This window comes from Amblyomma americanum, chromosome 1 (assembly GCF_052857255.1).
Source record: "Amblyomma americanum isolate KBUSLIRL-KWMA chromosome 1, ASM5285725v1, whole genome shotgun sequence".
NCBI classification, from domain to species: domain Eukaryota; kingdom Metazoa; phylum Arthropoda; class Arachnida; order Ixodida; family Ixodidae; genus Amblyomma; species Amblyomma americanum.
In genome coordinates, this window is record NC_135497.1 from 16740446 (window position 1) to 16762263 (window position 21818).

General features: G+C 44.8%; 1 protein-coding gene across 1 annotated transcript in view; it reads left to right on the forward strand.

Moving 5' to 3' along the window:
- Positions 1-5832: 5832 nt before the first annotated feature.
- LOC144130855 (uncharacterized) overlaps positions 5833-21818 on the forward strand; it is a gene marked incomplete at its 5' end in the record, with an annotated part of 22217 nt that continues 6231 nt past the window's right edge. The window contains 2 exon segments of the mRNA XM_077664432.1: positions 5833-5959; positions 13826-13953. Of these exon segments, the coding sequence (XP_077520558.1) occupies positions 5833-5959; positions 13826-13953 (255 nt within the window).

The following is a 21818-nucleotide window of genomic DNA, read 5'->3' on the forward strand; positions in this document are numbered from 1 at the left end:
GTGACGACAGAGCGAGGTATTGAGTTTAATGACGCCACTTCGGAGTGGATATGAATTAACAAATAAAGAGAAACTGGGACGTCTTGTTGAAGTTTCTGGCGCGCAGATGAACTTTTTTCCCCCTGTATACGACACAAGACAAGGCCAAGGAAGAGGAAGATAGAACGGTGCTCACGCAAGTCTAAAGATGCACGCCGCCTTTAATTTTAAGACGATTTAACAGCAGTTTTCACTGCTAAGTCGACTTACAGTAAAGGCAGCGAACTAGGTTCTCAGCCGACTCATTAGCGCAATGTTCTACCTCTGTCGCCGTTGACCCCGCCTTTCGTCTCACGCCTTGTAAGGGCAAGGTACGTTTTTTTTCTAGAGGCAACTTCTCAAATAAATAGGGCCCTAAAGCGAATGCCACTGCCCTAGAAAAAGTAGATCGCATTTCATGACTGACTTCACTAGAAACGAAAGAGTGCTGCAATGGAATTTGTGTTACATCAAAAATTTATTTACTCAAGATTACACACCGAGGCGGGTCGCGAAATAAAAAGAAATAAAATCTTGAACGGTAGGAAGGTGACAACCCTCCATTCAGCTTCTGTGGAGTCTTCAATGTAGAACGTGGAGATAGCGAAATGATCTGAATGCAGCGCGTAAAATTTAAGCGTGGGGAGACTATGAAAGTCTGCGGAGATGCTCATAAACCGGCTCTTCTCTGAAACGGTATGATCTATGCATATGCACGAAATAAAATAGGACTGGCGAACATGGCCACTGTTTTAAGAAATAAGACAACTTAAATATTTCCCAGTAGCCATAATTATTTACCTCCTAAAAAATGTAAAGTTTGGTCACGTCGCTAGTCTAATGTTGAAGCGCGCACCAAAGGGAAACAAAAATGGCTGGCGGTTTAGCATTGCTACGCACGAAATATTGTGCGAAAGCACGATGGGCCATATAAATTTTTGGGGTGAGTCAAACCCATTCTAGGGTTGTCCCAGGGCGGTTCCGAACGTGGGTCTATTCTATTTTCAAATTTTCGGGGGTGGGCAAACCCCATTCTAGGGTTGTCCCAGGTCTGTTCCGAACGTTCGCCAACTCAATTTCCGCATTTTCACAAGTCCTTTTGCCGCATCATAGATTTCTATAAGTAGGGGAAAAGCTGGCGGCTCTGCACTTCATCCACAAAAGACACCCGAGGCATGCCGGGAAGACGAGGCTTCGGACTGACATCTGGTGTCTTGTTGACAGTTGTACGGATTGAATTTCTTGGTTGTTCAGATTCGTTTTCATCCAAGTTTTGTGAGCTTTGGGTGCTGTAGTCAATGGGTGCAGTTACAAAGCTACGCACGTGTTCATCTGAGATCCGAAGCATCCAAAGGAAGAAAAACTGCACTGCATAGAATATGGCCACCATAAAAAATGCGCAGGTACAGTAACTATTCTTCTGTGGAGAAATAAAGATTGAATGTGTTTTCTGTCTGAACGGCGCCGATCATTTCACGTGAGGTAGCGCAAGAGCTTACCGCCTGCGTTGTGTTTCTCGCTGAACGACGTACACAACACACCGGAAGTAATCTTTGAGTACCAAAACATTTCTAGCCTACCCCCACCAATTTCGACGATGCCTCACGCGAAAAAATGAAGCGTCAGCCAGACTCGGTAAATGAATGGGTGTACATTTCAATGGACCAAGCAAAGCTAAATTTTGGGGATGGCCCCGCAGGGTAAGGTGGCAACACATGTTATAGCTTGAGGCGTGTCCCAAACATGGTTAGGACCACCCGAAATTGGAGTTTTGTATAACCTTGGCTGATTTAAAGACACCAAGCAAAGCTAAGTTTGGAGATGGCCCTGCAGGGTGTGGATGACAACACATAGTATGGCACATGGGGCATGTCCCAAACATGGTTGGGACACCCGAAATTTATCCTTCGAATGACCGCGGCCGAATTTGACAGCCGGTGAATCTGGGTGTGCTAGGGTGGAAGACCGCTTTGACCTGATCTCAAAATGTAATTTGCCCGCCTCCAAAATGTGGCTGGTCCACCCCCGATAATTTGAAAGTTGGGTTGATGCACGTTGGAAACCGACCTGAGGCACCCCCAAAAAGGACTTAACCCACCCCCTGAAATTTGTGTGGCCCACCGTGCTTTCACACAACATTTCGTGCTAGCAATACTAAACCGCCAGCCATTTTCACTTGCCCTTTTGGTGACTGCTTCAACGAGGGACAAGTGACTTGACTAAACTTTACATTGTAACGACGTAAATAATGATGGCTACTGAGAAAACATTGAGTTCTCTCATTTCTTAAAACAGTGCAACACATGTTCGCCAATCCTATTTCTCTCCCTGCGTATGCACCTATCACGCCGTTTCAGTAATGAGCAGATTTGTGAGCTTCTCTGCATACTTTCATAGTCTGCCCACGCTTCAGTTTGACGCGCTGCGTTCAGATCATTTCGCTATCTCCGCGTTCTACATTGAAGACTCCACAGCAGCTGAATGGAGGGTTGTCACCTTCCTACCGTTCAAGATTTCATTTCTTTTTATTTCGCGACACGCCTCGGTGTGTAATCTTGAGTAAATAAAGCATGGCTTTTGATGTAACACAACATCCATTGCAGCACTCTTTCATGTCTAGTGAAGTCAGTCAAGAAATGTGATCCGCTTTTTCTAGGGCTGTGGCATTTGCTTTAGGACCCTATTTATTTGAGAAGTTGCCTCTAGAAAAAAAAAACCGCACCATGCCCTTACAAGGCGTCAACGGCGAGGTCAACGGCCAGTGGCGCCGGTTGCCGCCGAATCGCGAGCAGAAAACCACTGCGGAATGTCTCTCCCGACTCATCCCATGGACGAGGAGAGGCCCACCGGATGAGTCGGGCTTCTGGTTCCCACGGGGTCGCTCAAGGTCTTGAGTTCGTCGACGGGAGACGGTGCGTTGAGGAGCGCAGCAGTCACCGTTACGCATTTGCCGCATAACACGTATGCTGTGTTAAACAAATTTTCTGGCCGACATTAAGAAACAGTATTTTCTTCTCTCCTAATTTTCTGTTGTTTTTCTGACATGCAAAGACATTAACGACCGGATTTCGAAAAAAAATTGAAAATTGGTTCTTGAGAAAAAGAAATGGCCCAGTAATTGTCTCCCATCTCGGTGGACACCCGATCCGCGCCGTAAGGGATGTGAGGTAAGAACATGGATTCTGACTGTGTAAATGTGAGAAGCCTCCTGGAATGGAGCACGTGTTCAGCTTGTCGGCACTTAGGCTCTGCCAAAGGCAAATGGCATGGTTAGTGGTGTATGAATAGACAGGTCACTTGATTTTATCTAGAGCGCATATGTTTCAGTAAAACTTGGTGCTGGGCTATTTGGTTAGACATTCTTTGGAACAGGTTAGCGTTAAAAAAGACGAACAAAGGCAAGAGAACGTCGACACGACACAGAAGAGCGTCAGTAACAACTTGCTAGAGACTTGGAGTGGTACATCCGTGTAGCAAGCCACTCCGGGTACTGGCTACAGCATTCCACGCGTAGCCAGTCCTGGAACAGTCATACTTGGCGCCTTACCTCAGCTCTGAAAATCTTGCACAGCCTTTTAGCGTGGCCCCAGGATTGATTGACTGTTCCGAAAAGCGCGACAATCTCTTCTGGATTCCAGCTCTGCGTAGGCAAAAGGCGAGGCACCTGGCCCGGCATGTGGCATTGACGATGTGACTCAGAAGAAGGTTAATGAAGGATGGTGATTTGACGTAAGACGCCTAAAAGGAGAACACAGAAAGACGGGCGCACTGTACTAGAAATATACTTTAGTAAAACTTGGTGCTGGGCTAGTTCGTTAGACATTCTTTGAAATAGGTTAGCACCAAAAAAGACGAACACAAGGCGAGAGAACGACGACACGACACAGAAGAGCGCTACTAACAACTTTTTCCCTCGAGGGTACATATTTAAAGGCTTGTCACATCACATGCGCACAACAAGGGGGCATCAACATTTTCTCATATAAAACGTTTTGATGTGTCACTCGTTAATATTGAGTTTATGGCACGGCAAGCAACAAGGAATGAAAAAACGCCACTAATGGACACGATGAATCAGTGAAAAGGATAAGGAAGAAAAACCAAACAGGACGAATAAAAACTTTCTCAGTGCTTTCTTAAACGCATCTCTAGAAATGCCCGCTCCGTAGAGTACAACGTTACCGAAGCATCGCTTACACACTGCTCTCGTTTTTTATTTATGTGGAAGGCTTCCAGCAAAACTGGGTTTTCTACTTCCACTTCTACCTAGAGCCTTATCTTCTTTAAACCGTGGCACACATTTTCACTCTAAAACATGCGAAACTAAATTCGCAAGCTTGTCTTGCACCCTCAAGTTTTTTGCATGGGTTAATTCACGCCTAACACGCAGTATGCGAATCCCGAACAAAGTGGCGCAAAAAACCTTGGCCGGTTTGCACCAAACACCATCGGTACAAGTTTTACATGACGAGAGACACTACGTCTATTACGGCGACTGCTGTTTGATCTACTCTCTCGTAGTTTCACATCAGGCACTTCTCAGACACCACCTAATAAGTAAGCAAGAAGAGAAAATTGAGCTCAAGAGAGCCAACAGTCAATGAAAGCGAGGATAACATATGGGAATGTTTGAGTTATTTTTTTAATTCGCGAAATTTATCAATAAGTTAGTAGTCCAACCAATACTTTACCACAACCACACGCCGACGATGGGATTCAATCTCACGACCTCCGTATGTCGCGTGCGGTACGCTCTGCTAACTGGGCTAAAACGGTGGCTGTTCAGTCTTCTATTTTGGGGGGTATTTATATTGTATGTAACCTAACCTTGAGAGTGTTCACCAGCGCCAGCCCCGACCCGAGCGGCGGACTTTGGAAGTCCCGTTATATCGCAATTATCAGGCAGTATTGGATAAAACTGTGAGACAGCTAGGTTGCAGTGCGAGAACTTTCTCATGCTTCCTATGGCATCAAAACTACCAGACCTGAGACCCTCGATAAGCTAATTAGAAGTCAAGAACAGTGGATTGAGGGGCTCGGGACGACACACATGTCAGCTACTTCCCTCACTGTTCGACCATGTGCTATATCACACTTGCGGTAAACAGGACGTTCCTACGTCTTCCGCTATGGTCGAGGGTGACGCTAATGAACACTCTCAATGCTATTTTATGTTACGTGCAGCATAAATACCCACGAAAATAGAATAATGAACAGCCGCCGTCGTAGCTCAGTTGGTTGTGCACCGCACGCCACATGTGGAGGTCGTGGATTCGGATCCCATTGACGGCACGTGTTTTTTTTTTACTTTCTAATCAATTATCTTTCGGGGAAAAGATGATTACACTATTAATTTCCCACTGATCAGCTCCACATATTAAAAAAAATAATATAAACATTCCCTCATCCTTTTCTAGGTTTCAGTGACTGCTCTCTTTCTTGGAAGAATGAATGGACTGACGGACCGGTGGAAAGCAAGCCTTGCCACAAGTTCGCCAATAACTGCGCATAAATAAGGGGATGACAAAGTAGCAGTTACTGTACACCTGAACACACCAGAAATAGCCTCACAAAAGTGTAACGCTGGCTTTCTTTGCTTCCCATAGGCTGTTTCTCTTCTCGCTGCCGCTCCCATCACAACCGCGCTGCCCCCCCCCCCCCCCCCCCCCCCCTACAAACTGTTGTCCAGAGACGCCAGTTTTCCTTAAATAACAGTGCAGTCAGAGTCGTGCGCCTGGCCGTTCGCGCGGCCGCTGAGAACGATGCTTGACGTCAACGCCTCCGAGCCCTTTAGAAGAGCCGTTACCCACGCAGGATACCGGCTGTCGGACCTGCTGAACCCGAACAACGAGTTAGCCGCCGCAGTGCTGCTGTTCGCCGTCATCGGGCTCCTCTTCACAGGAGTGGTCTTCGCCGCGGGACTTACAAGCCTTGCTTCCAGGTGTGGGCCTACCATTGCTTAATGTCCGCATGGCCGTCAATGAACGGCACTTGACAAGGCGGGAGGTGGGCTGCTTGGAGTTCGATGCGAATAAAATAACTCGCACACTGCCAGTACAACGAGATAGAAAATGGCAATGGAGAAGCGGCGTCCCGCGGCATGGTGCAGACTCTGGCGCGAAAATGAGGCACATACGGATAAAGCAAGTTGCAAGTCGAGGAGCTCGTGGACGCAAAAATTAAATACGATAGCGAGTGTTGGATGGCTGTGGTTAAGAAAAAGAATAAGGACTGCCCGAGGAAATTTTGGAATAATATGAATCGCTTAACACGACGAAAGTTAAAAATGTAAAGGGGAACGCTGTGTTCCACTACATCGGTGTGGAAATTGGCGAGAAACTTAAAGTAAATCAAGGGGTGGTTTCTAGGCCAACAGTTGCTGCAACGCTTAAGATGGCAGATGAAAAGTTAAGCGCGGGGAACCTGGAGAGGAAGAAATGGCAAGAAAGCATTCCTAAGAGTACAGCAATCGGACCGAATGGAATTCCGATGATGTTAATGACTGAGCTGACGCCACAGAGTAAGAAGGCATTATTTAAAGCTACAGAGCACGTCTTTCCGAGTGAATGGGTAGCGGAAGATTAGCTGCATGGAAGACTAAGTGGAATATACCAAGGTAGGGGAGACAAGGCCAGTATTCACCCATGCAGACCGATCGCGATAACGTCGGTTATAAATAGTCTTTCGGTGGAGACTATCAAAACAGAACTCTAAGAATGTAGGGAAAAAAATTGAATAATGCCAGAAGTGCAGAATAATTTTAGGCAGGGAAGACGTTTGGAGGACAACCTGTTTGTAATAATGTAGTCTATTTAAATAGTTACGAAGAAAAGTAGGCTGCTTTTGTTGAATTTTATGACACTGCAAGCCGGGAATTGCTAGGGGCTTTCAAACAGAAGGAGCGCAAGATGCCGACGTAATAGGGTTAATAAAATGGATACACCCAGACTTTAAAGTGCAAATATATTGAAGAAGCTCCACAGTACGGAGGAGGTGAACATACAGAGGTGGGCGACAGGGCTCTCCTTCTTGCCATGTTATTCATGATTTATAAAGCAAGGATGGAACGCATGTTAGAAGACAGTAGAGCTGGGTTCAATTTAACGTATAATCGCCAAGGATTAACAATAGCTCAAATGCCTTCCGGGCTTAGTGCACGCCAAAGATGTGCAACTTTTTGCGCATATCCAAAGCTTGCTACAACTGCTCTGAAATATCTCTGGCGAGAAAACAGCAAACATTGTATTCGAATTCATTGTGGAAAATTCGGGCGCCATGGTATTTAACGATAGCGGAACAGGAAGTGCATCAATACGCGCATGTGAAATAAAGAAGTACAAATATATGAATTGTTGAAGAAAGGTAATAATTAGCGACCAATAAAGAACGTCTCAAGGCCAAAGGAAAGAGGAAAGCGGCATTAATGAAGCATGGATAACTATGGGGATGAAATAAATATTTAGTAATACGTAGTCCGCGGAATGGTCTAATGGTTCCGGGGCAGACGTTTGCGAGCGCGGTGCTGTACCTGAAATCAGATGTGGTACACAGACGAGAGATTAACCCCAAAGCAGTGGGTAGACTGGCTCTAGAGACTCATGAAAGGACAGGAGGCGAAGCTGTACTGGGTTGGTCGTCTTGAAACAAGGCAAGCGCAGAGTTTTTGGAGAGACTAAGAGAAATAGATGAGGAGAGGTGGCAGCCAAGGTCCTGTAAAGGCACGCTCGCGCGATGAAGGAAAAGGACTAAAAAGCCTACGACAAACTACACAGGAGACAACAGGGAACAGAAAGTTACCACGAACATGAAAACTAAAGTTATGGAAACCGAAACTATTAACTGGAGAAAAGCATGAAAACAAAAGCGAGAACAATATATATAAAGCCGGAAATAGCAAAATTCGCAAAACAGAGCTGTGCGGTAATTCAAGAGGCAGTGCTGTCCTTTTTGAGTCTAGACATGGTTGCCTTAGAACCAGGTAATATGGAAGCAAGTATAAACGATGAGATTACATTTGTGTAGCATGCGAGAGCAGTGTTGAAAACATTAAACATGATCGGGTGATCTGTAAATATGTCTTCCTTGAAATCTGGATATGTAACTTACGCTACACAACCCGATGTCAAAGAGGTCATAGTGAGCCTTACAGTTGTGTTTTAGGGACAGTGAAAACAAAATTCGCATATCAGCAGTAAAGGCAAGCAAAAGAAAACTAGAGCACTGGTGGCGTTAAATCGGGATGTAAAACACGCGAAGTCAAAGAAATCTATGTAACATTTCTTTTATCATAGAAAATAGAATAGGCTGAGCAATAACTGGTCGAAAAAATACGGGTGCTTTAAAAAACCGTAGGATGAAGAGATAACCCTTGTTGACAGTGCCTGCGATCCAATCCCTCCTTCTGCGGGACCGCTCGAAACGAAATTTTTTCCGCTGACTTCTCTGCTACTTCAGAATATTTCTCTGCCTGCCACATGTTCCTCCGATTTCATAACAGTGTTCATGTATTGTTCATAGAACCCAGTGGTGTTCGGACTTTAATGAAATGAATGAAACCTTCAGCCTCCGCGGTAGGTTATGGCGCTTGGCTGCTGACCCGAAAGACGCGGATTCGATCCCGGATTCGATTGAGGCGAAATGCTAGGGGCTCATGTACTGTGCAATATCAGTGCAAGTTAATGAACCGCAGGTGATCAAAATTATCCCAAGCCTTGCACCCGGCGTCCCTCATAGCCCTAGTCGCTTTGGAACGTTAAACCGTACAAACCGAAGAAAACCAATGAAGCCATCATCCGCGCCTGGCTGTGACTCACTTGATTCTAAGTTCCTCAATAAGTGTGAGCTATTATTATTCTATCATTCTAGCAAAATTTTTTCAACAGTCATTTGACCAAGTATCTATCCCCATCGACTGTAGGATCGGGAAGATGATTTCACTTCACGCATCAAGTACCAAGCATTCCCTTTTAATTACCCATTTCAGTCACTGCATTCGTATAAAATTTTTGGCCACATCCTGCTTTCTAATCTCTCGAAGTTTCTCCAAGAAAACTCTCTTTTCTCAACTTCGCAATATTCATTGCGCAAAACATCCTCATGTGAAACACAGCTTTTATGCTTCACATAAAACTTCCTGTAATTTTGACCATTGTTCCTTTGCTGATTGTATTTCTTTAAATTTCTCTAAAGCGCTTTGATAAGGTTTAGCATAAGTTATTAATGAACAAACTACACCATCTTAGCATAGACCGTCAGCTTCTCACGTCATCATCATCATCAGCAGCAGCCTGACTACGCCCACTGCAACGCAAAAGCTTCTCCTATGTCTCTCCGATGAACACTGTCCTTTGCCAGCTGGGCGCACCCTATGCCTGCGAACTTCTTAATCTCATCCGCCCACCTAACCTCCTGCCGCCCCCTGCTACCCTTGCCTTCTCTTGGAATCCACTCCGTTACCCTTAACGACCAGCAATTATCTTGCATTCGCAGTACATGCCCTGCCCAAGCGCATTTCTTCCTCTTGATTTCGACTAGGATGTCATGCGTTTGTTCCCTCACCCACACTGCCCGCTTCCGGTCTCTTAACGTTACACCTATCATTTTTCTTTCCATGGCTAGCTGCGTTGTCCTTAGCTTAAGCTGAACCCTTTTCGTTAGCCTCCACGTTTCTGCCTCGTAGGTGAGTACTAATAAGATACAGCTGTTGTATGCTTTTCCTTTGAGGGATATTTGTCAACTGTCATTCATGATCTGAGAGAACCTGACATATGCGCTCCACCCCATTCTTATCCTTCTAGTTATTTCCCTCTCATGATCCGAATCAGCTGTCACTACCTGCCCTAAGTAGACGAATTCCTTTACCCCTTCCAGTACCTCATTGCCAATTGTGAACTGCTGTTCCCTTGCTAGACTTTTGAACACTACTTTGGTTTTCTGTATGTTAATTTTAGACCCATGGTACTGCAATGTCTGCTTAAGTCATTGATCATGATTTGCAGTTCATCTCCTGAGTGACTCAGCAAGGCAATGTCATCGGCGAATTGCAGATTATTTAGGTACTCTCCATTAACTCTTCCCCCAACTGTTCAAATTCAGGCCTCGGAATACCTCCTGTAAACAGGTGGTGAATAGCATTGGCGGCATCGTGTCTCCGTGTCTGAGATAACCTTCCTTATTGGAATTTTATTGCTGATTTTATGAACGACTATGGTAGCTGTGCAGTCAGTTTAGATATCTTCCATTATTTTCACATAACACTGTTCTACAATTCCGCAATGCGTGCAATGCCTGCATGACTGCTGAGGTTTCCACAGAATCAAATGCTTTCTCGTAATCAATGAAGGCTATATATAGGGGTTGGTTATATTCTGCGCATTTCTCTATCACCTTTTTGATAGTGTGAATATGATCTATTGTGTTTGTATTGTGTTGTCGAATATCCTTTACATAAGCCTGCCTGATCATTTGGTTGACTAAAGTCTAAGGTTGCCCTGACTCTATTAACGAATACCTTAGTAAATACCTTGTAGGCAACGGACAGTAACCTGATTTACCTGTAATTTTTCAAGTCCTTGACGTCTCCTTTCTTATCAATTAAGATAACGTTAGCGTCCTTCCAAGCTTCTGGTGCGCTTGAGGTCATAAAGCATTGCGTATTCAGAGTGGCTAGCTTATCTAGCACAGTCTTCCCTTCGTCCCTGAAGAGATCTGCTGTAACCTGATCCTCACCAGCTGCTTTCCCCCTTTGGGTTGCCCTTAAGGCTTTCTTTACTTCCTCTTTCGTTTCTGGCGGGATGCCCCACTGCTATGCGGTACTACTCCTCTCATTAACGCTTCGATTATATTGGCTACAGTATAGATTTGTGTACAAGTCTTCGGCTACTTTAACTACCTTGTCCATATTTTTAATCACATTGCCCTCGTTGTTTCTTAGCGCGTACATCTGCTTTTTACCTATGCCTAGTTTTCTCTTCACCGCTTTTTAGGCTATCTCCGTTTTTCGGAGCATGCTCGTTTTTGCGCATATTAATCTTCCTTATGTGGGCTACCCTTGTGCTGATTTATAAACCTCGATAGCTCTGCTAGTTCTATTCTGTCCGTATGGTTAGACGCTTTCATGCTTTGGCGTTTCTTAATCAGAGTTTTCGTCTCCTGAGATAGCTTGCTGGTATCCTGTCGAACCATCATACCGCTAGTTCTACCGCGCACTCCTTAATGATAGCTGTGAGATTATCGTTCATTGTATGAACATTGAGATCGTCTTCCTCAGAGCCGAATATCTGTTCTGCAGCGATATCCTTAATTCGTTTACTTTCCCTCTTACCGCTAACTCATTAATGGGCTTCCGCTTCACTAGTTTCTTCTGTTCTCTCTTCAAATCTAGGCTGATTCGAGACCTTACCATTCTGTAGTCGCTACAGCGCACCTTCCCGAGAACCTCCACATCCTGCACAATACGAGGGGGAGCGCATAGTATAAAGTCCATTTCATTTTTAGTCTCACCATTGGAGCTCTTCCCCGTCCATTTCCTGTTACTTTGCTTCCGGAAGAAGGTATTCATGATCTGTAAATTATTTCTGTCTGCGAACTCTACTAATAACTCCCCCCTTCTATTCATGAAGTCTTTGCCATAGTAGCTTACCGCCTGTTCACCAGCCTGCTTCTTGCCCACCTTCGCATTGAATTCGCCCATTAGTATAGTATACTGCGATTTTACTTTGTTGATGGCAAATAAAGATTTTTCATTTCATTTATTGCCGATTCCACGTCTTCCTAGAAGCTTTCAGCGATCTGGTCATCACGGCTGGATGTAGGCGCGTAGGCCTGCACCACCTTCAGCTTGTACCTCCTCTTGAGCCTAATTACGATAGCTGCCACCCTCTTATTAACTATATAGAACTCCTCTATGTTGCCATGTATATCCTGAATTATGAACCCCACAACTAGTTCTCGACTGTCCGCTAATCCACGATAGCATAGTAAATGCCCGTCCTTTAGTACTGTATACGCCTCACTTGTCCTCCTAACTTCACTAAGCCCTATGACATGCCATTTAATGTCCGCTAGCTCCTCGAACAGCACTGCTAGGCTGGCCTCACTGGGTAAGGTTCTAGTGTTAAACGTTGCCAGGTTCAGATTCCAATGGCTGCCTGTCCGGAGCCAGAGATTCTTAGCACCCTCCGCTGCGTCATAGGTCTGACTTCCGCCGTGGTCAATTGATCCGCAGCCGCTGGGGACTGAGGGCCGAGGGTTAATTGGTTTGTTCATAGAAGGCTGTGGCCAAGTACTACACCAGGGTGGCCAAATCGGGCTCTGTTAAGGAAATGGGCTTTCGGTTCTGGTCACCGAGATCCGGCCGCTCCCCTGATCTCTTGGTTACGCAATTCCATCAACATGCGGAGTAACTTTTTAGCCCGGTGGAGAATTTCGCAGCAGCGGGGTTCGAATCTCGGTCCACTTGCACGTGAGGCGGATGCTCTCCCTCTACGCCATCACTGCTTTTCACATGACTGGGGTATTTTTGTCCAATCTATCCCGATTTGTTTCGGATAAGAATTTTAACTCTCAGTCAACTGACGTTCACTCTGGCTTTCCGCAAGGTTCTGTGTTAGGCCCCATTCTTTTTTTTATCCACAGTAGTCTTGTTTTCTCATGTGACCTGTAATATTCCTGCATTTGCAGATGACTGCGTACTATGCAGGTCAATAGCTTCTCATGATGACACAAAGCTTTAACCTAACCTCGAATCTATTTCTGCGTGGTGTAAATTAGGATTAATGGAGCTTAGCTTCAATAAATCTAATCTTTGCTTGTATTCAAGGTTTCGAACAGCTGATCTAATTACAGCCATCATAATGTTTCCCTTGACTCTGTGCCTGCTTACAATACCTCGGCATTCACATCACTAACAATCTTACCTGTTGCGTTGACATCGCATATATGATGAACAATACTAACCGAATGTTGAGATACTACGAAATTTCTCTAAAGAGCCATCTTCTATGAAACTACTTCTTGTCAAGACACTTATCCCCTCTAATCTTGAATACGCTTAATCTGTTGGCCTCCTCAGTCGCAATACCTTAATGCACGATTATGCACCCATTATAAATGATCAAGAACCATTCCGCTGGTTTTATTTTTTCTAACTACAACAGAACCTCTCGTATAACCGCTATGAAATCCGGTCTTAACCTTCCATCTCTTGCATCTCTTCGTAAACTCGCTCGTCTTTGTCTGTTTCACGAAATTCTTTATCATGATTCATTGCGCGAAAATCAGAATTTACGACCATGATATATGTAATCCTGAATAGATCATTATTCCAATGTTGTAGTTCCTTCATGCCGAACAGATGATTTATTGTAAGCCTTTTTACCTGCTAAAAGCGGAATCGCCTTGCCGCCCAAATTGCCGCAAAACGTGACCACAGTCAATTTAAGAACCCTGTAGCAAGCATTGCATGAGGAGGAGCTGTTTGTCATATTAGATACTGCTGATTTTATATTTTTTTATTTTTCGTTTGACTGCAACCACTCCCCTCTCTAACGTCAAAGGCCCAAAGGGTGCAGTAAAGAAATATGATTGTAAGCTGAAAAAATAAAAACAGAACGACACGAAGGATATTAGGCAAAAATATTACTTGCCACCACCCTGATTCAAACGGAATGGCAATAAATGCTGCCTATCGCGCGTCAACGCAGAAGTGCGTTGTGTGTGGTTTCCGGTTTACAACTCTGCAAAGAGCGGCAGGTTAGTGAATGATTTCTCGAAAATGCGGTGTGGTATTTGTGTGCCACGTGCGCAGAGCTCTGGCCAGCCACAGCCGGCCGTGCTGCGAGGGTCGCGGCGGCGGCTCCCATGGCACCGCGAGGCACCAAGAAAGCCCCAACAGCATTGACGTGGGCGTTCACCCGACAGACACCACAATTGCCGGTGAGTCAGTCCTGCTGTGGGTAGCCACCCGACCATGTATACCTGTCGCATACCTCTGAAGAGTGCTTTTTAATACTGAAGCAATTTTTGACCGTTACTTTGGCTGATCACGATGCATGCAAGGCACTCGGTGGACGCACGATATGCTAGACGCGCATTTGTTGGATTTATTGACAAGAGCGTGCGCTGTAAGGCGATTAAAACGATTAAAATGCGTACAAAAATCACTTCTTTATATTCTCTGCAACGAAAGGCGTCGTCCAAAAGGGGTAACACCAAGGATGCCCAGGAACAACGATGCCAACGGCCATCGAAACGTGGTAGTGCATTCGTCGGGAAACTCCACGTACAATACTAAACACACACGCACACACATTCAGAGTCCTTGAGGTATCCAATGTTAACTTTAATGACTGCTATCGATTAGAGTCTCCAAAGATTTTGTACACGACCGCGCATTCGTACATTTCTTGCGCTGTTCTTTCCTTGATTGATTTATTTTATTTTATTGATATCGCAAAGGTCCCGATGTGGGACATTACATGATGGGTGAGTGTGTGTAGGGCAGTTGTTGATGGCTGGCTTGTGTAAGCATGACGATGATGAGACAACTACTAGACTGCCAGTCTTGAAGCGAGCAGGATCACAGACGTCTGCCAAATGGCTGGGAAGGCCATTCCAGTCCTGAGCGGTGCGCACGAAGAATAACTCGTGGAACGCAGTTGTGCAGGCACATGGTGGGATCACGCTGTTAGGAAGGCCTGTGCGAGGTGTGGGATGCTCTGGTTGGATGAGCTGACTGTCACGGGGGGAAGTATGGAAAAACTTCGGGCAGAGGCATGAAATTCGGCGGCAAGAGGAAGACGCTGTCACTGAGATTTGAGAGCGCATATGCTAGAGTAGTACGAATAGTGCCGCGAATGTTTGTCACATTTATCTGTCCATGCTCAAAGGCGCCGGCACGCGGCTTGATCACTTTCTTTCCTACAGGAGATACTACCAATGTTTTCTGGAATGTTTGTAGTTGTGCGCAATTGGTTGTACCCCCTTTGCCAAAAGTAACCAGGGTGCCCGGTTTGCTTCTCAGTTGTATAGGGGAACCCTTATCGCACCCATCAAGCTATAAATCGCTGAGAGGTAAGCAAGAACCATTCTCCTCACCGTCCAATACCTTTTGGTTTCTAGGGAAGCCGTAGGGGCTCCACTATGAGGGAGAGGCAAACCATGCAGCCTGGTTACTTTTGGCAAAAGCTGTAGGTTGTTCGAGACAAAATTGTACAAAATTTGTATTTACTGTTGGGAATTACATGTAACATGTCTGTTTTAACTAAAATATGATGTTACTGATACTGCTATGTATCGGTCTTCTTGGCCTTAGTCAAGCTGCATGAGCAGCTTTTAGCCAGGGAGACCCTCCAGGCACTTTCTGGAAATAAACATTGATTACCGCGCATTATCTCGAAAGTTCTGCGTCCGCGTTAAATTGAGCGCGGCCGATAGCGGCAGGAAGTCTGTATTGCGGCGACCACCGAGCGCGCTTGTTGCTATCGCCGCCGGGGAGTTTTCCCTTTCTCTGTGGGCGTAAGCAAACTCAATGCAGAGTTGTTTTTTTTTTCAGAAGCCCTTCGCTGTGCCTCCGAGTTCTGGACTGCCGTCGTCATTAGCTGACAATAGTTTGAGAGAATTCTGAGCAGATTCAAGAGCTGTGGCGAGGCTGTAGTAGTAACGTTAAGGTCCAGTTTAGGTTCAAGTTTAGGTCCAGTAGTTTTGCAGAAGACTGCGCCATGGACAGGCCACGGCGAAGGTATAATGCAGTTCGGTTAGAGACCATGATAGATCTATAGCGAGGGGAATTCTTAGGCACAATGGAACGAGTTTGTGGGAACAACAGTAGTATCGTTAATTTTGTAAGTAGAAGGTGTGTAGTATCGGCGAGTGTCGAAAGAAATGTGTGTTGCCATAGCGGTATTCAGAGACATCAGCCACGTAGCTTACCACTGTTGTATTCAAAACAGGTCATTTCAAAGAACTGAAGCATGGAACGCGTTAGATATAGGGCGGGACAGTACAGCGTCGTCTGCAAAAATACGGATGGCAGAAGTTACTGAAGTCAGATCATTAGTATAAACTAGGGAGAGTAAAGGGCCAAAGACTAGGCTTTGGAGTACAACTTAAAGAACACATGAAAAACATATCGAATGACTATTAGCGGGAAAAAACGCCTTTGGTTGGTTAGACCCTTGCATCCAGTTAGGAACCCGTGGATGAAGGCTTAACCTATAGCAAAAAGAAAAGGCGGGAGTGAGGTACTTTGTCAAATGCATTCTCGAGTTCTAGAAAGATATCAATTGAGATGGTTCGTTCAAAACTAGGATTAACATCATGCAGGAACAGAGATACTTAGTATTCACATGAATGTCCTTTGTGGAAGGCGTGCTGGTTTGGATGAAAGAAAATGGCAGACGATAGAAAGGTAGCTACATGGTAGTAAATTACGTGTTCCATGATTGCAGAGCACACACTAGTTTGTTAAACTGTCGCTATTACCTGGGGATGAACGGTCCCCTTTCTTCATGACTGGAATGACCTTTCTTATACGGCATTCAGGTTGAACGGAATTAGTTTCAAGTGACAGCGAGGAAATCAGAGATAGAAAAGGGCTGAAAATGTGTTTAGTGTCCTTTTAAGACTGGAGTTGAATCGGCAATACCGGCGGGGAATAAATACTCTAACGAGTCGATTTTAGCAATGCCTGGTGTATTAAATGTGCGCCTTCCATTGATGAATGCGATAACGGCAGAAAATCAGTAAGTCATAAGTCGATTCGTTAGTAAAAACAGAAGAAAATTCGATATTCAAGACATTTGGTATACTTCAGATTTGGTTACTTGTGAGCTGAAGTTGCCACAGAGCGAAACAGTATTAGTTACGTCCGAGTTCATTGTTTCTCCGTACCACTTTGAGTTGATTTGCAGCATAACAAAGACAGTACAGAAGAAAAGAACCGGCGTTTAGTTTGAGTAGCAAGGCTGGAATAATATCTCGCAGTAATATGATATCTATTGCCTGCCAGTTCTGTGCTAAATGTTCTGCTTTAGCAGATCAAAAAAGTCATCTTTTTTTTTTTGTTCTTTATCACTTTCATTGAAACAATAATCCATGCGCAATGTATTCGTTCAGTTGCAATGATAACATTGTTTTTTGGCACAGAGCACCATTTGGAACACCGTTTTGCACACGCAGCGCATCTTTCCGCTCCGCAGCCTATCTTCGCATTCTTGCTGCTGCTTTGTCCGTCCCCAGCATATACCTTGCGCGTGACCTTTCCACCTCACTGCTACTATCAAGCGAGGCCAGATTTTACCAGCATTCCGGCAACTATCTTCACCTGGAACCACTGCAGTTAATGCGGCCAGCCTTCTACGTACCATCATCGTCCACTCTGACGGCGCATGGTGGCCTTATTTGCCTATGTGTCATAAAACCCGACACAACACAGATCACAACACACATGTCGTACATAGTGAAGATGCAGACCAACTAGCTAGGAAAAAGTCTCCGTTCATTGTTTCTAAATCTCTGACTGATGTCCTGGGCCTAGGCCACAAGGTGACGAAACTAGCCAGTGGCGGCCTGCTCCTCTAAATTGATGACAAAGTACAATGCTCCAAACTCTAAAACATATTGTCCTTTGGAGACATTCTGTGTATCCGTGGCTACTCATCGATCACTATGCACAGTGAAAGGCGTAATATCCGAACACGATTTCCTGAATAATTCTAAAGAAGAGATGTTGCAAGGTCTACAAGACCAGAACGGAACCGACGTCCATGTATCAAATTCTGAAAAGATGACAAGGAAACGCGAAGCACATAGTCCTGACCTTTGCATCCAGCCAACTCCGCGAATCCATAGAAGTAGGTTATCTTAGAGTAACTGTAAGACCATGCATTCCAAATCACAGACGTTGCTTCAAGTGGCAAAGATTCGGCCATGGCTCTCAGAGCTATTGCGGCCGCCATACATGTGCCAAATGTCCATGAATCCGTGGACTGCAACGCTGCACCTCTGTGTGCGAACTGTGAAAGGGACCACCCCGCGTTGTCGGGTCGTGTCGGAGAAAATAGCCGAAGCCTGGAAGAAAGCCATTATAGTTCCATTTTTAGAACTTGTAAAACCACCTGCCCTTCCTAGCTGCTATAGGCTCATAGCCCTCACCAGCTGTCTAGCGAAATCCTTTGAAAGTGTATTGAATATTAGATTAACCTTCGTGTGAGAAGCCAGTGAGCTTCTGGATGTCCACCAGCACGGTTTTAAAAAGGGGTGCTCAAACAATTCGTTGCAAGCGGATTTGTTGACTTCACTCAGCCATTTGATTATATTCATCATGACATTCTCTTCGAAAAATTAGAGCACTATGGCATCCGTGGGCTTCCACTTACTTTGCTGAAAGCTATCTTTCACAAAGGTGTCAGTTTGTTTTGTTAACACTTCGGTATCGAGCAAGAAGCAAATCATATCCGGCGTCCCGCAGGGCAGCATTTTCGGCCCTTTGCTTTTCATTCTGTATATAAATGATCTGGTTAATACAGCGTCAGAAACTAAATTTATTCTTTATGCTGATGACACCAATATATTTACTGCCTCTTCAAATGCCAATGATGCAATTGTAAAAGCAAACGATGGCTTGCGAGCGTTAGATATCTGGACGAGAAATAACCACCTAAAGGTTAACGCTACAAAAACAAAACCAATAATTTTTCAACCTAGAGGTAAACAGGCCGCCATGATTACTGACCTAACATTTAAATCTTCGAAGATTAAAATTATACAGTGCGTTAACGTTCTTGGAGCACACTTTTCCGAACACTTGCAGCGGGATGACCACGTAAATTTTGTGTTCAACAGACTGAGCAGTACGATAGGGATAGTAAATCGAAACAGGTGTCTTTTTCCTAAGAGCGTGAAGTTAATCATATACAGGTCTCTGTTCGCATCCTACCTAAATTATTCATTTCTAGTATGGGGCACAAACACAGAGGGTAATCTAAACAAGTTACTGATAACACAAAAGAAATTTCTACGCATTATCGCTAGCGTACCGTACCTGCAATCTACCTCTAATCTTTTTAAACAGTTCAATATAGTCATAGTTAGTGAGATATATAGGTTTAGGTTATCACAAGGATATTATATTAGTGAAAAGCGCGGAAGCAATACCCTTACCGACATTGCCAGACTGTGCTTAGCCGATTCAGTATACACCACCATGTCTGCCCCATTTTGGAAAATATCTACCTGCCGGACTAATTACGGTCGACAAATGCTGCATGACCTGTTACCACATATGTTAAATGACTATATAATTGAAGGTACCGACATTTATAAACTGCAGCTTTCTGATCTCATCGCCATGTTCATCTGGTGAATCTTACTGTTATTTTGTGTACCATGTGATATGCGCTCAATTGGTGCAGTTTGATGTAGTTTATTTTGATAAGTTGAATGCTTGCACCACTTGCTATGGTTTCATTTTTATTGCTGTCTATTTTGCTTTATACTGACTGAGCTCGCTGCGTCCTAGGCAATTGCTCTTTGTGCTGTTCTCGCTGCTGCCAATGTCTGATAAGTGAGGCCTAGGACCACTCAAGCCGTGCTTGAACGGCTTTTCCCTTGGCTCCTTTTTTTACTGCATAGTGAGGAAAAAAATAAAGAATGAATGAATGAATTATTTAATAGTGTTGTAGGAACGTTTCAAGGGAGTGATTCTCTGCCGTCTCCGAATAGGCCTCACACACCTCACGCGCTTTTTTTGCTAACAAAACAAGACAAACCTGTTCGCGAAGAATGCGAGATGAACTTAGGGCTAACCACATTTATATCTCTAGTGCGAAATTGTAGAAAATAAGAAAAAAGTACTTTACTGTATTTCATAAGGAATGCATTCCTTTAACCCAACACTGTTTTTAGGTCATAATGCAATTGTTAACATATCTTTTGTTTCTAGCTTTTTAAAAAACCAGGCGTTCTTAAAAAAACTTAATTTTGATCCACTGGTTAGCGTTGTTACGTTGTACACCTCAGCCACTTTCTCATTACTGAGAAGAAGGCTATTGTTTTTATTTGATTCGTAGGGATCCTCGAGATCCTTGACCAGCCAAGTATAGCCGGTGATGCTACCTGACTTCCTTTAAGGCTTTTATCATTAGCCATTTCTAAATTTATTTTCCTTTGTCATTACTAGGTAGTACAAACTTTTTAGTCCATCTGCACCACCGATGATATTTTCACATCTCCAAAAATGCTGCAGAAAACTTATTCTATACGTTGAGCTTGGCGCATGCGGTCTTAGCTGCCAATGTGCCATAAAACCGAACACAACCCATTTCTGCAGAGCCAATTACATTACTGCACTATACGTTGTTTCTGTAACTCGTTATGTAACCACTGCCCTCTGTAATTCCTCTGGCCATAAGGGTGCACGAAATAAATATATAGTAATAGTGTAAAGACTTAATTATGAAACGTAGTAACTGAGGTTTGAAAGGGCACCATTTAGACTCACTGGAACGCAGACGATGAGTAGATGTGAAATTATTAGATAATTATAGAATTGGGTGACCCTATCGGTTAAGGGCATAGGAGAATAGCACGGTTCCAGTGCTCGGGCGCAGGATATTAATGCCCCTCCGCTTATTGTCCTACGCATGCACATGAACACATGAACACTGGCGCCCTGTTATTACCCTTTGCCCCTAACCGATAGGCTCACCCTATTATACAATGTGTGGGGATACACTCAATTGAATCCTCTGTGCTATATTAATAGCCGCGCCTAATTATCACGTGATGTTACGCGCGCGCCGTTCAGGCTGTTTCCGACAGGAAGGCACGCGCGGCACCCACGCTTTCTTTCGCGCGCACGCGGCGACGCCGCCGCGAAGGCTTTTAGAACGGGGAGACCTCCAGGAGGAGCCCATTTTCTCCCGAGATCTTAGGACGGGAGAAGTGCATGCGCAGGGATCGCAGACCACCGCCGCCAGGCTCGCCACCGAATCTCCCGGCCATTGCGCTTCGGCTGAAACGCTGCAGGCCGCAAGCACGGAGCCACGCAGGGTGAACTGAACGCGTCTCTCCCCTGTCGCGTGTGCTTCCCCCTTTTGCGGTTTTCACTCCGTACGCGGGCGAACAAACGGTGGTTGTTTGTTGCTGTATTGCATTGCTCAAGATCAATAAACGCTCTTTCGAGTAGACGACTCGTATCCGTTCCCTCTGGCCTTAACCAGCCGTGGTGGCGAGTTATCGTTCCGCGGGTTCGGGGACGCAGGTCTCACTTGTAGGGCTGGCACGCTAGTGCTAAAAGGCGACTACCGCTTCTAGCCCTTTTAGCGCTTTCACAAGAACCACCACCATATAGGCAGTAAGATCACGATTAATGCTACTGTAGTCACCTTTGTCGGTGGGTGTTTCTTTTTTACTTTCTTAGATTTAGTGCTCTTTGAAATGTTGGAAGAAAAAGTGGTTTGAACTATAGAATGTGGTCACTAAAGCCGGTAATGTATGAAGGGGCAGAGAATTCGTCAGTACAAGATCAAGAATGGTGGATGAATGACATTAGCCTTGCGCGTGGGTTCCGGAATGATTTGAGACAAGCCGAATGTCAGACATGTGTCCAGGTAGTTACTAGATGCATTACTTTTCGTTAGGGTGTCGGCTATATCGCCACAGTTCATGGGCGGACAGTTCAAATCGGCGGAAAACGAAATGGGGGTATTGGGGTACGCTACGCCTGTATTAGTGAATGGAGCCCGTTATAGAAAAGCGTTCTGAACGCACTGCCGACATCAGGCTGACGTTAGCAGACA